Source organism: Echeneis naucrates, chromosome 15 (assembly GCF_900963305.1).
Source record: "Echeneis naucrates chromosome 15, fEcheNa1.1, whole genome shotgun sequence".
Lineage (NCBI taxonomy): Eukaryota > Metazoa > Chordata > Actinopteri > Carangiformes > Echeneidae > Echeneis > Echeneis naucrates.
Window position 1 is genome coordinate 19,326,872 of NC_042525.1, and position 17,991 is coordinate 19,344,862.

At 39.3% G+C, this 17,991-nt stretch overlaps 1 protein-coding gene across 4 annotated transcripts in view; it reads left to right on the forward strand.

Moving 5' to 3' along the window:
- LOC115055762 (protein kinase C epsilon type-like) overlaps nucleotides 1-17,991 on the forward strand; it is a 74,013-nt gene that overhangs the window by 16,393 nt on the left and 39,629 nt on the right. For 3 of the 4 annotated variants that reach the window (XM_029521781.1, XM_029521778.1, XM_029521779.1), the window contains exon 2: nucleotides 13,601-13,664. In XM_029521781.1, the coding sequence (XP_029377641.1) occupies nucleotides 13,601-13,664 (64 nt within the window). The remainder of the gene's footprint in view (nucleotides 1-13,600; nucleotides 13,665-17,991) is intronic. The other variant, XM_029521780.1, reaches the window with a different exon arrangement.

A 17,991-nucleotide genomic window follows, 5' to 3' on the forward strand; every position in this document is an offset into this window, starting at 1 on the left:
AATTTTTCAATCAATCAAAACTGTTAAAAATATTTTCAATATCCTGAAACTTAGTGATATTAAATCCTCCACAATCTACAAAATTGGTATTCATGCTTAATGTTTTTCCTCATGATTAAAATTTTTCCATATTCTGTTACTATCATTTTTTGCATCTTCTAATTTCTGCTGTTTATGTTGTTTTTATGCTCTGATTCATTTCAATAACCTTGTTTCTTAATTTACAATATAGTTCCCTAACCTTATTGAACTTTTTTAGCTTCATTAAGCTGATCCATCATTGCCTTCAATTCTTCGCTCAATCATGTTCCACTGTTATGTTTTACAATAGATTTCCTTAGCAGGGCATGCTTATGCTTGTGGCCAACTTTGTTAGGTTTTTCATTTACATATTTAGGAACTTCCGCAGTTCTCTCTATACACATATCAGATCACTGCCCATCTTTAACCTGCTTCACATATAAGTCTTGATGAAAGCTACTAAAAGATCAGCTAACTCATTTTTGCATTTGTGGGTCAGTAACAGCAACCAATTCATACAGGATTCACCCAAAAGCCTGTATATCCATGACTACTATATATTTTCTCTTTATTTAATACTTAACTCAATGCCACACCACCTCCATAGTTATTCTTATTCTTTATTGAAGGAATATAGTCGCTCTGTGCTTATATATAATGAGGAGGAGGAGAGTCTTAATAATAATGTCAATACATGTATATTATCAGATTGAATCAATCGAGTTATTTCATGAATTTTATTTCTCGGAATACATATACAAATATAAATAAACTGAATTGAATTGTTGTCTTTTGTCGTGCATTTACTTTATTGCTTGAATCATTGTTTTTGTATGATTTTACTGAAATATTTTTGTTCTATTTTATAATTATTTGTCAGACGTGACTCTGACTGGGACCCCACTTTTTAAACGTGTCAAGCCCGCTACAACGTGTGATATTGTCAAGTCCTTCTTTGAGAGTTCTAAAGTTAAGGATGTAATTTTATGAACCATCTGAAAAAAATTTTAAGAAATAGAAAAACCATAAACAACATTGACTAGCGGCCACTTAGCTCAAAAAACATTTGACTTCTGGGCTTAATCACGGTGTGTGTGTGTGTGTGTGTGTGTCTTGCTGTTTAATGTTAGGGGGGCAAGTTTTGGTGTAAATGTTAAAATTAATGTATATTGATGTGTTATCTTACACCTTACATCCTTGTGACAGTGTGTATGTGTCTGCATGTTTGTGATATGAGTGTGTAGATGGCTATATTAGAAGCAGATGGGTGTGTGGGCTGTCTCTTGCACTTCCCTCTACTCACACAGAGAGTGAGAGCAGTAAAGCTGAGGATTGTGACAGTGCTACAGAAGGGATGGATGTATAGACAGCAGCACAAGTGTCATCCGCATCTCTTGCTCACTGCTGCCAGTCAGACTCTTCGCACACACATTTCGTTTTACTTGTTATTGTCGTGGTTTGTCACCAAACCTTTGGAAAGACCAAAAAATTGAGTATTCTCTTAGTACCTAATGCTAAGAAAATCATGTTTTGATTATTTTGGTGATATATGATCTCATTTGAAATGGGTTTTTGCATTTCCACTTTTTGCTCACATCTTGTTGGCTCCTGTCCAACGAAGACGTAAAACGTAGGACACATTCTGCTTTAATCAAAAAGTTGCCCCTCCTGAGACTTTTTAGTTGTGTAAGTCATTATATTGTGCAGCCCTAATATGCAAAAACATATAATGCTGTGTTGTAAAAGATAGAGGTTTTCTTTTTAACTCCTTTAGCGTGTTTTTACATGATGATGATGCATTGAATCAGAATGAGAATTACTTTAATGATCCTGGGAGCAAATTAATATCATGACTTTAAACATGAAAACTGATCTACATAGCATCCCACTTTTACAATCTCATGTTGTACGTAAGAAAAGCGTGACTAATTTTGTCACAGAATGGCTTTTGTACAACTGGTTTAGAGCTGACTCAAACTGCAAGGTGAGCTTTAGTGGTGGTGATGTTGAAGTCATATGACTGTGAAATCGCTGTTTTATAGACCAACATCAGCTTTTAATTTCTGCTTCAAAGATCTTAAAGGGGTTTTCATCAATGAAGATAATAAAAAGCTGAACAAAATGTGTCAACTGTTTATTTTCTGATTACCCCTGTACCTCGCTCTGTGTGACTTGTAGTGCATGCACATCAGTATGCCCAAGGTGAGTTCATAGGCCTTGTTCTAACTTAGTGCTTAATTTTGTCCTCATTTTTTTTCTTCTTCTGATGTTTTCAATTAGGCCTCATGCCTGTATCCTTTGATCCTTGATTGTGAGCGACTTTTTGTCTGAATGACTTCAATCTTGGAGCCATAGTTCATCACACGCCATCCATCTTCATCTGCTTATCCAGGTCAGGTCAGGTCGCAGGGGTGGCAGCTTCAGCAGGGAAACGCAGACTTTCCTTTACCCGGCCACACTCACCAGCTCTGACTGGGGGATCCCCAGGCATTATTCAGGCCAGAGTGGAGATATAATCTCTCCACCTGGTCCTTGGTCTTCCCCGGGGCCTCCTCCCAGCTGGACATGCCTGGAACACCTCCCAGTGGAGGCACTCAAGGGGTATCCTGACCAGATGCCTGAACCACCTCAACTGGCTCCTCTCAATGCAAAGGAGCAGTGGCTCCACTTTGAGCTCCTCTACGGATGACCGAGCTCCTCACCCTGTCTCTAAGGGAGAAACCAGCCCGCCTGCTGAGGAACCTCATTTCAGTCGCTTGTACCTGCAATCTCGTTCTTTCAGTCATGACCATAGGTGAGGGTAGGAAGATTTACCTGAAGATCGAGAGCTTTGCTTTCTGGCTCAGCTCTCTTTTCGTTACAGCGGTGCAACACAGCGACTGCAGTATCACTCCCACTGCTTCAATTCTCTCGCTCTAAAGTCCCCCCACTCTTGAACAAGACCCCAATGTCACAGACATATGGTGCCAACAGCACTCCCAGGCTCCCTCCAGGATCCTCACATGGGTGAAGAGCTGGTCCGTTGTTCCACGACCAGGATGGAACCCGCATTGTTCCTCTTCAGTCAGAGGTTCAACAATCGGTCTGACCCTCCTTTCCAGCACCTTGGAGTAAACTTTCCCAGGGAGTCTGAGAAGTGTTATGCCATTGTAGTTGGCACACACCCTCTGGTCCCCTCTGCCCCCAACCCCCACGCAATGCTGAAGAAGCGTGTCATCCATGACAGCCCTTCAACACCCAGTATCTTCAACATTTCAGGATGTATCTTGTCAATCCCTGGGGCTCAGCCACTGTAGAGTTGTTTGACTACCTCAGTGATTTCCAGAACAGCTTTGGTGCTGACCAAAAGTCCAAAAGTCTCCCATGCCCAATGCTTAGCACTCCTACAGCATCAAAAATTAAAAAAACATGCTGAACAGAGAAGTCAGATTTTCAGGACAGCGAAACTTGTATTTCACAGTTTTCTGTGAAATATAAGTGAGTTTTATGTAGCCAATATTCTTTATCAATTTCTATGACTCGTCCCCTTTTCCTCAGTGTTTCAGTATTGCCCCACCTTCCCTTGTGTCCTCTTCCTCCTGCCTTCCATGTCAGCTGTGCCATGAGACTGTTAGAGATTCTACTCGATCTTTGCTTCACTCTTTTCAGTTAATATAGGCAGTGATTGCTATCTTCACCTGTTTGAAGCCACAAGGAAACACAAACTGCCACATTTTACAGAGATGCACATACAATATACAGTAGAGCAGTTCCCAGTAAATGTATTTTTACTGCATTTTATGGGTGATCTAATCAAGAAGACTGACCCTTTGAAATCACATACAAAAACAAAGAATTGAACAAAAAGACTAAAAAGGTTTATGCCTCATGACATGCTGTGCATGTAACAAACTGGGTTTCTGAATTCCCTGGCGATTAGCCATCAGTTAAATGCTATAGTCATAGTTACCAAAAATGATGCCTTTTATATTTCTACCTGCAACTGTGACACTTACATTTTTTTTTTACCGCTAAAAACTATGGTTTTAACAGTTGCACTGTTACTTTGCTGAAACCAAGCCACAACCTGCCATGATGTCAGTGGTTTGTGAGTTGCCATTTCGAAGGCTGCCATTGGCTGAAAATGATCATATTGACACAAAGAGCCAACACAGAATGTGAAGTCCCCTTAATTTTCAGTCTGCCTGTTTGTAATCATAGTTTCTTAAAACCAGCAAAAGCAATGTTTATAGGAGAATGTGGAGCTGAGGAGAAGAAAGGGGAGATCTGAGCTGCTCTCTACTGATTATTAGGACTTCCTGTCATAAGTATTGTGTCCACAAATTGATCTATTTAATTTATTCATCATCCCACAAAGAGGAAGGAACTGAGACATGAGTTGAAACATGAGTGCCAGCTAACGTGTGTGTTTGTATACCATAGCTGAGTTCTTTGAAATAGTTTAATCAGCATCAATTATTCAATAGGGAAAAATTAGGCATAGGCAGACACAGGCATGAGTGCCTGCAAACAGAGACTTATGTGTGTGTGAGAGTTAGAGAGAGAGAGAGAGAGAGAGAGAGAAAGAGACGTGTGTGCGTTTGTGTGCATATGTCGGTTTTGTTTGAAGTAAATCTAATGCATTGGCAGCAGGAGTGAGTCCAGCTGCATAAAGTTTTGCTCCAGAGCCTGCATGCCTGTATGTGTTTGTCTGCATCTTAGCCTGTTTTTATTCATTTATAGTGAACAAATGGACACACTAAATAAACAGGCTGTGGCACATCAACTGTAAAAGGTATTCATTTCATTGCAGCCATTACTGCCTGACTCTGTGGGGTATTTCAGAGAACACTCTGCAGCTCGCTCTGTTTGGAAGAGCAGCTTTTCCCTCAGTGCACATATCAACTGCCCTACCTGCTTGTTTTATCTCTGTGAGGATCAGTCTGACTCTAACACCTCCAGGATGAGGAGGTTTGTGAATGGTGAAGTCATGTAGTTTTTGGGTCAAGGTTACAGGGCCACTCCACTGATTTTCAACATCCAAATCATTCCATTAGTCATTGCTAGCGCCGCTCAGCATGTTGTATAATGTCAGCTGTCTGAGAGAGTAATCCTGATGATGTTATAGTGATGCTATCAGGAATGTTTTCATTATGAGCTTGGCGATGTCAGGTTTTCAACTAAAAACCTTTGTGTGTATGTGCATTTTAAAACACATGGATATTTGAATGGCACCCTATCTTATTGCTTTATGGGAAGTGCAGGGTTGAATGAACCTGACCCATAATAGAGATTAATAATCAGAATATAGCATATTCTGCTGCACCAGTTTTTATCTTTCTTTAGCACAGCTGAGCTCAGTTTGGAGGTTTTTTAGTTTTTTTTCTTTGTAAAGATATAAATGTGGAGCACAGAGATTAAAATATTGTCTATAAATCGGCACCGAATGTCAGGACACTTGCGTCACTTTTGGAGTCTCCACTTACTGCTGGTGTCAATCGGCTGCTGTTAGAAGGAAGCTTAATGAGGCACCATTTCACTGAGGGGCCTCACATACATATCAGATCCACCGTGTGTGTGTTTTTGTGAAGGGTCTGCAGTGTGTCACTCCAGAGGCTGTGTGCTCTGTCACTGAGAACAGATTAAACACAATGTCCTCCCTGTTCTCCCCTTCTTTCTTTGTTTCTGCGCCTCTCGATCATTCTCGCATTCATTTTTCAAGCTTGCTGTTTTATCTTTGACGTCCACATCCACAGTTCTCCATCTGAAGTTGCTGTTAAATGTCAAATACTTTCCATCTATCATTTTAACGCCTTTGTCCACACTGTGGCCCGAAAAAGCTGCAGAAACACACACACACACGCGTCTTTCTCCTTTCAGTCTTTAAAAAAGTTAACTGGACAGAGATTTTTCTGGTTCAAATTGGCTCTTTCTAATACAGGTAACTGGAGATTTTTAAAGAAAGGAGATCTGATTCTTCCTCTGACTTCTTTCACCCCAAGTGCTGCTGCTCACTGATAATAGATGTGAAATGTCTGCCCAGATGCTGCTAATAGCTAAGTCATGCTAGTATTATTTAGATTATATTTTCATTAATTGTGCTGGTTTTTACCAGCAATCAATTCTTCTTCGCCTCTTTAAAACCATAACTTTAACTTGTGTCGTGCAGTCCTCAGCAGCTCCTTTCTTCGAGCAGCAATGAAGAAAGGAGTTCCAGTAAGTAGTGTAAGTAGTGTAAGTAGTGTGACAAAATGTCAGCACTTTAGCAACAATTTAGCAAAAAGGAAATGTGTACAGTATGCAAAGCAGCAATTTAAAGGGAAAGCTGAAGTGTTGACAATTGCAATACCATAAATCTTCTAAATAGTTGCAGAAGAAACAAAGCAAACTGCAGCAGCAAATGTTGGAAACCATTTTTCAACAAAGGGGTTAACTCCACAAAGACACACACACAAGTTAAGTTCTTGGAGGGGTTTTTTGGATTTATTTTGTCTGCAAGCTGCTGTTTATATTGTTATTGTACTATTTAAATATTCAAATATCCTATTAATGTCAAATTTTTCATGACATTTATAGTACATTTGTTTTCATTCCTTCTTTTTTTTTTTTCTTTTTAAATATTTGATAATGGGGCAGCATGGTGGCATAGTTGTTAGCACTGTTGCCTCACACCAAGAAGTTTGTGGGTTCTATTCCCTGTCCTGGGACCTTTCTGTGTGGAGTTTGCATGTTCTCCCTGTGCCTGCGTGCGTTTTCACCCACCATCCAAAGATATCATGTTTGGGTTAACAGGTGACTCTAAATTGTCCAAAGGTCTGAGTGTGGACGTGAGTGGTTGTTGGTCTCTGTCTGTCTCTGTGTGTTGGCCCCCCAATGGACTGGCAACCTGTCCAGGGTGTATGTCAGCTGGGATTGGCTATGGGACCTGCAAACAGATAAGCGGTAGAAGGTGAATGATTTGATAATGTTTTACAGGAGAGAGGTTAGCCTGAGAGTGAGTACTACGCTCATGCCAATATCAAATCAGTTCAGGTATCTGACTTGTTTGTGTCTGTGTGTGTATCGTGTGGGCCACTCAGTGTGTGTGGGCAAAGCCAGCAGGTGTGAACAGGAGCCATCCCTTATTGAAGGATTTTTATTTTTGCACATGCACACATTCTTGCACTGAGTCTCCAAAGTTAGACCTACACAAAGTAAGTCTAAACCTAATGTTTTGGTGATGCAACACATTTTCACTACACAACTGCATGCTCTGTGTGGGGATGATTTAATGTGAAGAAAATGAAAACTTAAAAAGCTCAGTGACATTTTTTTGATTTATCCACCAAAGATGGATGTATCATTCCGATAAATAATCAACAGTTCTGAGCAGAATGACTGATCTACCTGCACACAAACAAAAACAAAGAGACAAACGCACAAATGCATTTCAGATGCTTCAGATGCATTAGGGCAGGATGGAGGGAAACATCCTTAATTGAGTTAAACCCTGCAATTTAATTTCCCTGTGTGTATAACTGCAAGCGTGTGAGTGAGTGTGTTTTTCCCAAAAAGCATACACTTTGACAATCTTCGAAGAAAAAAAAATAATTTATTGATTTGATTTGACATTTAAGTATGCAGCACAATATGTACATACATGATGACCATGTGATGCTTGAATTATCTGAGCTACACTGTCAGATGAATCAGCAGGAAGTAAACAAAGTAGCATTTGTTTAGTTTTGTTATTATGTCATTATATTATTATGTTTTTTATATTTTGTTATTGATGTTATTGTCTGTCTGGAATAAGAAGCACATGGTGATCCAGTATAGATAAGACTTCCTGTAATATGCTGAAAATCCAGTGAAAATGTGTGGAAATGATGTGTGGAAAATGCACAGATTTGTTGTTTTTCTTTGGAGCTGATTCATAGATGTCTATTTAACAAATATTCCACAATATGCCGACTTTCCACCTACACTGATGACTATCATTTAAGTGTTAGTGCTACCTTTGGCAGCATCGCTGCATGCAGCAGCAGGTTCTACACTGGGTTTGGACATAGATGTGGTAAAGTATGGCAGCTGGATGGGGTGTGGCCAAATGTCAACACTCCATGATGTCACCTATTGGTTTAAGAGCTGCTGACTTGAGGCCTTGAGTTTGGAATTTGGATGGACACCATCTGATCTGCTCTGTACTGCTCTGTAACCCTCACTGGGTAAAGTTGCTGAGAGCTGTCTGATTGCTACCTGGATGTCTTTATCGTTTGAAGATGAGCTTTTTATAGAAATAAGATAAAATAGTACTTTGTTTTTCCGCGTATGTGAAATTTGTTGTTTACAGCAGGAACCAAAGGTATAGGAAAAAATCAAAAGAATAGAAACAAGGAGTGAAAGTACTAGAAAAATATAAAATGGCAGTGATAATGATAAAGGCCCAATCCCAATGTTCACCCTACTCACTACCACTAGCCCCAACCCACTAACTCTTCACGCTTGAAAGGAAGCCACAAGGGGTCGGGCTTTGTAATCTTCCCTAGGAATTGGGATATCACTTTCTACGTCACTGCATAGTTTACGTTTGGGCATGAAAGCAAGGAAGCAACATGGAATCTACGGTTGCAGTTGGTTTTTTAGCATTAATCATGCTTTGGTTGATAAATAAACCAAGAGGTACACGGAGAAGAATACACCATTGACGTCTGCTGTCTCTTGTAAATTTTTTGTGGTTTTTCTTCTCTGATTTCTCCACGTCCTCTCGTTCTCTGAGGGTCGCCATTGTTGTTTCATTCAGTATGCAAATGTTGACATAAAGCATTCTGGGAAATTCCTCATGAAGTCAGCATCTGAAAACCCTCGATCTGAAGGGCTACATTCATAGTCCCTTTCTGAACGTCCACTGCTCCAGCAGACCACTGCATAAAAGATGGCAGAGGCCACCTCAGAAACAAAGAAAGACCTTAAATGCAAATGGGCCATTTGAGCAAGAGAGAAAAAGCTTGCTTGATAGCTGCAGTGGGTGAACACATTTCATTTGGCAAATGGACTTCATGTCATGCGTCTGTGTGCGTTCATGTCATGCGTCTGTGTGTATTCTCCTTGACGAATAACATCCCACACCTCACAGCATAGTTTCATCCATTCACAGATCTGCACTTATCACTTTTTGTTAACCACAATGTTAGCCATGCATTTCCTATTTGTTGTTGCTGCACAAGTTCAATACACATTTTTTCTCACCTACTCATTGTCTCATGAAGACATTGTGCTGTGATGTGGTGCTTCTCTCCTCAAGCCAGCTGGCACATTTCTTTCTCTGACTTCTGTGTCTGAGGAGGGGGGTGGCAGATCTCTGTGTCTCTCTGCAGCCACATGCAGCAGACACACACAACCACTTACACGCAAACACATACACACACAACCACTTACACGCAAACACATACACACACACGCCCACGCAAAACAAACATGCTCAAATACAAACAAACACACAGATCCTGATCTTAGTGACATTTGTTTAGACAACTAAACATTTGTGTGGTTTGTTCTTTTGCATGTGAAGGGGGAAACAGTGAGGCAGCTCCAGGTTCATCCTTCTTTGTGTCTGGTGTGCTTTGTATACCAGCAGCCTAGAGCCCACACACACGGTTAACTTAATTATAACCAACATGGCTCATTAACGACTAACAGTAACCATCAGCCAGCTAATATTTCTGCGTGTGGTCTTAAATTTAATCTGTCATGGACAAAGCCTCATCTTTAGAAATTCACTTTTGGTTTCAGATCGCTCAGATCACAGAGTTTATGTGTAAACATTTCCTTGTTTTCATCATCTTCATTTATTTTTTTCTTCCAGAATACTAATTCGGCTTTTCACTATTTGGGGTCACCACAGTGAGTCGGCTCTGTAACTTGCCACAGTTTGCACGCCGGATGCCCCACCTACTGCAACCATCCCCATTTATCTGGGCTTGGGACAGGCACAAGCTTACAAGTGGTTTGCCTTGAGGTCTGGGGTTTGAAACCAGTGGCCTCTGCACACAAAGGTCACTCACTCTACCACCGAGCTAAGTCCCCAGGTGTTCTTACTAAATAATAGTAAGTGGTGAGAAAGAACTATTTTAGTACTGGATTTGCAAAATGAATTGGAAAAAGTAAAATCTTAATGATGCCCATCCTTTGTCCAGTGGTCAACTTGTGCAGATACTCCAGAAAACATCTGGTGATGTGCAATGATGTAATGACACATCACACAACCGGACAAACATGAGGTGAACTGAACTGAAAAAAAAAGAAAGACAAAAAACTCCAATAAAAAGCAATTGAAACGCACTGCACATCTTGATTCACAACATTTGACTTCCCTCTCCCTCTAATGATAAAGACTGTATCGCTCTTGCGTGGCCTCCTGCAACCTCTGGCCTTTGTGTGCGGGAGGAGGTACAAAACTATTGCCATGCATTGGTCAAGTGTGTGTGGGGATGAACACATGCTGACAATAGTGGTTGGACACACACAAACACACACACACACAATGAGGGGCCTTTTCCTTCCTCCAGTGGCTCTATTTTTAGTGGCATATGCACCTGTGGATCTGAGCACACTCAGCAAGCAGCTGATGAATACAGGGCTCTGACCTTAGAGGAAGGGAGGTGGTGTTTGTGTTTCCCTGTATGTATGGACTGTCTCATTACTCTTTTGATGATACAAAGTCGGAGTGAGTGTTTGGTTCAAATCTGCAGCGCTCAAGCAGGAAGGAGAAAATGTATTATTTTGCTTTTTTGTATGTTTTTTTTTTTTTTTTTATTGCTTTTAAACCACTTAATCAAGAAATAGTCCTAGAAAATGCCCTAGATGGCTACATATAAGACCCTAGGGCAGGTTATGCATGCAGTACATTTGCCTCAAAAAAACATAGCCAGAATTTGTTTACAGTCAAAACAAATAAACGTCTGGAGAAATCTATTTCTAGCATTTTTGCTAGCCAGTTTGTCATTTTTTTTATCCAGGTTAAACTGATGATAAATTGAATAATCCACTTTCTGTGTTCAGCAAATTAATTCCCTATCATGTGTATTTCGTGTCATAGTAAATACAAATCAAACATTTAAACACAATGTTATAGTTATAGTTAATATTTTATAGACTGGAGGTTCCCAGCCTGTGGGCCAGGGCTTTTCCCGTTATTTGAAGTGGGCTGGCAACTCATAAAATTTTATTGTAATAGATAAAATTAAGTTCTAAATGATGTTGAAAAATGGTTTTAATTCATCAAACAGTTCTTTTCTTGTATTCAGACCATCACTGAGATGACTCAGTGGTCGACTTTTATGGACCATGTCATGTGTTTTTTGTTATCTGCTATCCAAGCAATTTGTGCAATCAAACTTTAAAGCATGAACATGGATTGCTGGTTATAATCGGAAGAGTAATAATGAAAGAGATTCAAGAAACATATGCTATAGGGAAAAGTAACCATACAGAAATTAAAGAGCTATTTACTTTTACTGGAAAGGCTCAGATATTTGAAAAGTATTAAGTCCAAATAAATAAATAAATAAATAAATAAATAATTTGTAATGTAATATTTTATGAGACTACTCAGTCAAAAGATGTTGCTTTAAAATGTTACTGATTACTCTAGAAGATAAAAAACGAAACGTCATCCCAGCCACCTACTTGTAAGAAGAAATTTAACTAGAACTAACCGACGAAAGAACTGAACATAGAATAAACATAGACAAACTCCTTTTTTTCATTAAATAAACCACAATGAGCTGTACAATACTTTTTACACAAGTCTCAATGATGTTCTGCCACTCTCATATGTCCAACTTCCTTCCTTCTCTTGCCTCTACAAAATGCAGATAGATGAGAATAATTATCCTGTTCCTCAACCTCAAAATGCCTTCAATACACTAATCGTACTGATGATGAAGATCCATGAACCCAACCCAACAAAAAAACAAAACATAACAAAATATACATCTTCTGGGACCATCCAAATACGGAATATGAAAAAAAAAAAAAAAACACCACAAAAACAAAAACCTCTTTAACACAAAGAATCATCATTTCACACTGTATACTTTTGTGAACCCACGCTCATTCATCTTCACTGCACCAAGTCTTCCCTTGGTGTCTCTCCATGTGTGTGCGTGTGTGTGTGCAAAGTTGATTATGCACACTGTGGGTGGTACAAGCTGGTAGTAACTTAGCGAGCCCCAGGCTCATGCCCACCTCCTTTTCTGAGATAAGCTCAGAAATGCACACCGTCCTGCTCACACATACACACACAGATGCACACATGGACACACGTACATGTACACACAGTAGTTTGCAGAGGAGTTTTCCTCGCTGCCCAGAGCTTACAGAGACAATGATATTTCTTATGGCAAGACTAATAATAATAAGTTACATGATGTCAAGTCAATGAAAGAGAAAATAATAATAATTATTATTATTATGTTATTGGTGTGTTGCTGAGCAATTGTCTTCACTCCACAGAGCTTTTCCCAGACCTAGACAATTAAACTGTGCATGTGTTCCTGTGTGTGTGTATGTGTCTGTGAGGCCTACATACATCTATGATGTGTGGATGTGTGACAGGATATGTGTTAACATCTAGTTTGCTGTAGGTTACACACCACTTTGGGTTTTTTTCCCTCTAACTTTGTGTGTGTTACAACATTACTGCTGTGTTGCAAGATACTGTGCAATTTGGGCCAAACAGGATGTGATCACAGTTTTCCGCAGGCCACTTATGCGTGGACAGCTATACAAAATTGTATTTTTGTAATCAGGAAATCAGAGGAAACCATAACAATTTAATTTTAAGAGTCACTGAATTACACATTTTAATTACACATTTTAAATGTTCTCTTATTCAGAACTTAATAATAAAATTTTATCTAAATAACCTTATTTCAGCTATAATTTATTGCACTATATATATATATATATGTGTGTGAAAAGTTAATAAATAAGTAAATAATAATATGCATGCTCAATTTCAAATCCTATCTAAAATTTCAAGTGAAGTCAAAACACTTTCCCTTTGAGTAAAGTTTAGAATGTAAAATACAAAAGAAAAAGCAATGGAATGATGGAATCAGCTCCTTCATGCTTGTTGGTTCTTGTTGCAGCATCTCAGTGAATGCCTTTGCAGTGTGGCTTTTCTAAAGATGGCAGAGGAAGAAGTGTTAGCATTGTGTGCTTCTGCTGAAACGTGTTTCCTGAAGAAATTGTCAAAAACAAAAAACAAAAACATCCCAACTTAACATTAGCTTTTCTTGTTCCACCTTCATTTATCCAATGAATTACATTTTTTCTTTACTTGATTTATACTCACCAGGATATCATGATCATCCATGATTCCATCATCCTTCCTATTAAAAATAGCTACTTTGGTTTGAAAGCTACTATCACGCAGCTAGATCAGGCAAAGACGGGCTTTAAAACAGAAGCTTAATCAGGCCAGTTATAATCAATTACAGCTGATTCTTACTCATATTTGTATTCTCTTAACTTGCCTCTTCTTCTCCTGCAATTCTCCTCATTTCTCCTCATCTTTACTGTCTCTAATCCCTCCTCCCTTGTCTTCTGTCTGCAGATTGATCTGGAGCCGGAAGGGAAGGTGTATGTTGTAATTGACCTAATAGGATCTTCCAGTGAAGGTAAGGGCTGATTTCATTTCAGGGCCAGGGTCATGTAGCAATCACAGCAATTATCATTTGCTTAATGACACAAAAGAACTGCTGGGTAATCATCAGAGAAGCTTTCAATTTAAACTCTTTGTGTGTGTGTGTGTGTGTGTGTGTGTGTGTCTGTGTGTCTGGATTATTTGTTGATGAGAACAGTAAGTCATTATTTTTATCTCAGTCATTGTTGCTGCTAATCCTGCCGACCAGAAAACCAATATTGCTCCATTCACTCACATAAAACCCACAACTTGAACTGATCAGAAAGTTGTGGGTTTTATATGGTATGTAACAGGGGGCTGGAGAAAAGTTCCTAAAATATAAATATCAAAGATATTAAATAGTTATGAGTTTCTGTCATTCTTTGACCAGGGTCACCATGAAGAGGAGAGACAGCCTATAATGCCCTCTTAGTGCCATCCAGGAATGGGTCCACATCCCTTCCTTTTTTCTTTTCTTTGCCCTTTTGGAGACAGAAGACAGCCACCATCACACATTTTGCCTCTGGTACCATAACGGACAACTGCTTGTCCCACCTCCCTGATGATGTATGCCCTCGAACATGCTCTTTTGACGACAAAACGCAATGACTGGTCGTGGGGGTGGTCAGAGTCATGCTCATAGCATGGCCACTCTTCTGTCCAGGACACAGCAAGAATGTATGGCACCATGTCTTTGTAATATGACACAGTGACCATCAAAAAACGTTTATTTAACCAGGAGAAGTCTTGTTGAGATTAATAATCTCTTTTACAAGAGAGTCCTAGCCAAGATAGGCAGCAGTATCAACAAAGTTTCATAAGAACAATTAAACAAGACAGTTAAAAAACAGATCAAAAAATATAGCAGTACCAGTAATGGCCTTATAAACAAGGACATGTCAGTCATTGAGTCTATGGGTGGACAGAGCAGACTATCCAACCCAAGAGCAAAGGTGAATACGAGATCTAAAATTTGTAATAAATATCAGTGCTCCAAGGTAGACAGTATCCGATGTTGAGCAGATGCATTCATATATATATATAACATCACCATAGTCAAGGGTAGCAACAAGCCTCTTTTTAGCTTCAAAGGAAAGATAGGCCTTATTTCTAAAATAAAAACTCAATTTTTGTTTAAACTTTTTAACAAGTTGCTGATGAGGCTTAATGGCGAGTGAAGCATCAATTATGTATCCAAGATACTTAAATTGTGATACTGATTCAGTTTCAGAACCCTGAAAGTAGTAATGGATGGGAGATTCACTGGCTTGGAAGTTTTGTTTTGTCAGCGTATACATTGTACATTGCACATTATTAAAAGCAAATTGTAGTTGACAGAGTGCCTGGTTTAGGGTGGGTGCATAACAATAAATCACAGTGTCATCTGCATAAAATGACAATTTACCTCAGCAGCATTTTAACAAACACAATCAATATAGATAATAAAAAGTAAAGACCAAGCCCTGTGGCACACCATTTTTAATATTAGGAAGACTGAAGGTGACACCTTTGACCTGTTCTATCTGATAAATCATGTTCAAACCACAAGACAGTTTCTTTTAAGATGCAAATGTGTCATGTAATGCTTTATGATAATGCACGGCTTAGTTTTAGGAATTGTAGTATTTCTTACTGTAGCAACAGCATTAGTTAAAATCTGATCAATAAGACATGGTTTTTTTGGACACTTAACATTAGGTCTGGTGTGACTGTCAACAATTTGGAAGAGATTTAGTCAGTCACAGTAAGCTTTAAGGTCATCAGATACAGGTTGAAGCCAGTTCCAATTTAAATCACCAATAATTACTGTTTCAGTAGAATTATATTCAGATATAAGATGCATTAAGGAAGGTAGATTACCAGTGACAGCTGAAGGTGTCCTATAACAACCAATGAGAGTGATATGAAGGCTTTCGGAGACCTCGAGAGCCAAAAATTCAAATTGTTTACTGAGGGACACAGAGTGAAGCACATTAACATGAAGTTTGCTTACTGGTATAAATTGCAACACCGCCACCTCTTCTGGGTCAGTCAGTCCTATATATATTTAGCTACCAATGCTAGCATTCTTGTCAGGAACAAACTTGCTCAGCCAAGTTTCAGAAATAACAATAACAGCCGCTTCAGTTGAGAGTGGCCAAATTCGAAGCATATCCATTTTAGCAATCATACTCTGTAAATTCAAGTGAATAAAACCAAGACCTGTCCTTGATTTAAAATCAGTAGGAGTGTCAAAATGTGTGTCTGGACCTGGGTTAGCTGGCACATTTCCAGAGATCAGTAGAAATAGAACTATCAGACACCTCTGGGCCTGCTTAAATGGTTTCATGGACAAATCCTACTTAACAGGTCTATTTACTTTTAATGTAAAGTCACAAAGGCCACTTAAAGAAAGAGTAAAGTTGTCTTATAGAACCTTGACACTGATCAGTTTAACCAAAACCACTCTATCAGAGGGAAAGAACAAAAGCTGGGGTGGGGGTTTGCTGCCATCTGATAGCCAGCTAGTAGTACGCATTTCCCTACAAGGAGCAATCAGTTTTGAGCATACAATACATGAATTTTCAGCTCCACATGGGCTTCCCCTAAAGTCACTCAGATATAGCAGGTAAAGAACAGTCAGGAGTAGCACCATTATGAGTCTGTTCCCGACATTGGCCTAACTAAGCCATGACTGTATTATATTCACCATGGCAATGCAAGTAGATCTGCCGCTCTCTGTACTATATGTGGGTTTATTATTTTCACCTCGACGTCTATCACCTGCTATGTCTTCAGGAGATACTCCACTTTCCTTCCAGCGGGTAAATATGTAGAACACTTAGAAACACATGTTGAATCACTCTTAAGAGCCTGTGGGAATGTTCCATGTCTGAACACGCTTTAGAACCTGAAGCTCCCGTCACAGAGATGAATGCGTTTCAACACACGTAGTTTTTCACATCCACCCAGTTCAGGCAAAAGAGAAATAAGAATAAAGAAAAAATATGATCAGAACAAAATTTTTCGAAATATATAAAAAATTTTGAACATGAGATGAAAATAAAAACCAGCTCTAATGTGTCAGTGCGGTTTCTTCACATAGATTGTTGGACGGGAATAGCTGCAGAATCAGCCTCACACCTTCATTACTGTCAAGCTTGTTTTATGAGCTTGATACGCCATCATAATCTGTTGGTGAGCTTTTAGTACAGTAAATACAGTATAGTCAATAAATGGAAGCTGATGGGCCATTTTTGGCCCATCAGCAATAATATCTGGGTCACAGGATATTTTTACTGCTGGGCAGTACTTTAATTTATATAATAAATTAACAGTGCCTCAAGTGAACAGTAAGGTTGATAGGGATTCAAGGTGACTTTTTCTCAGCAAAAGCAGGTACATCACACAACAGATACTTGAGATTGAAAATGTGACCACTGGAACTGGTGTCTATGCAGGGGGGTCTGGGGTTAGGGATAGGGTCTGGCAGAAATATGCACAGATTCTCTTGCTCTCTCTGTTACTCAGTATTAGCAGCATTTAGACACATCTATGACTTTATGGTGTTAATAAACTCTCACTGCTCTCGAGCCAACATCTCTGGTGTGGTATTGGCTCCAGGTTCTGAACTCAGTCTCAGTCCCAGTAATCACAGGCAACACTGTAAGGGTTAGGTTGCATCATCACCATATTAGCTGTGCGTTGTTCCTCAGTGTTATCTCTGCTTTGTGTAGATTCCAGCTGGTTCTGATCAGCTGTTGTTTTTGTTGTGTTGTCTTTATGCAGGGATTCTGTAGATACAGTAAATCCCACAGTACTTGCTTACTGACTCAAAAATGTGACCATTAGACAGAGACAAAAACATTTGCTCTGGCTGTCCTCCCTAAGACGTTCACGTTCGAGGGTGCTCCGATGTAGAGGTGGCTCCTGTCTGATTTTACTGTGGCATAATTAGTCCTGAACAGAAATTGTAGTTTGTTTCCTTTTAACATTTTAACAGATGTTTGCAGGATGCAATTCTTCACTCATAACGCTGAGACTTAGAAACACATTGCGCTACAGCTGATCATACTTTTTGCTTAGTCCATATGAAGCATTAGGCGGGAATAATATGTAAAAAGGGTACTGATAATCAACAATCTATTTCATTAATTATGTAATGATGATATGACCACAAAAATAAGCAAATATTTAGACTTGCCCAAACAGCTCCCATGTCTTCCACTGCAGTAGAGTTAGATTATAAAATCCAGAAACAGGATTGGAAGAAACTAAATTAGTTGCTAGAGCAGCAATAATAATCATCACATAAGCAGAGTAACTGTAGATTAACCCAGCAG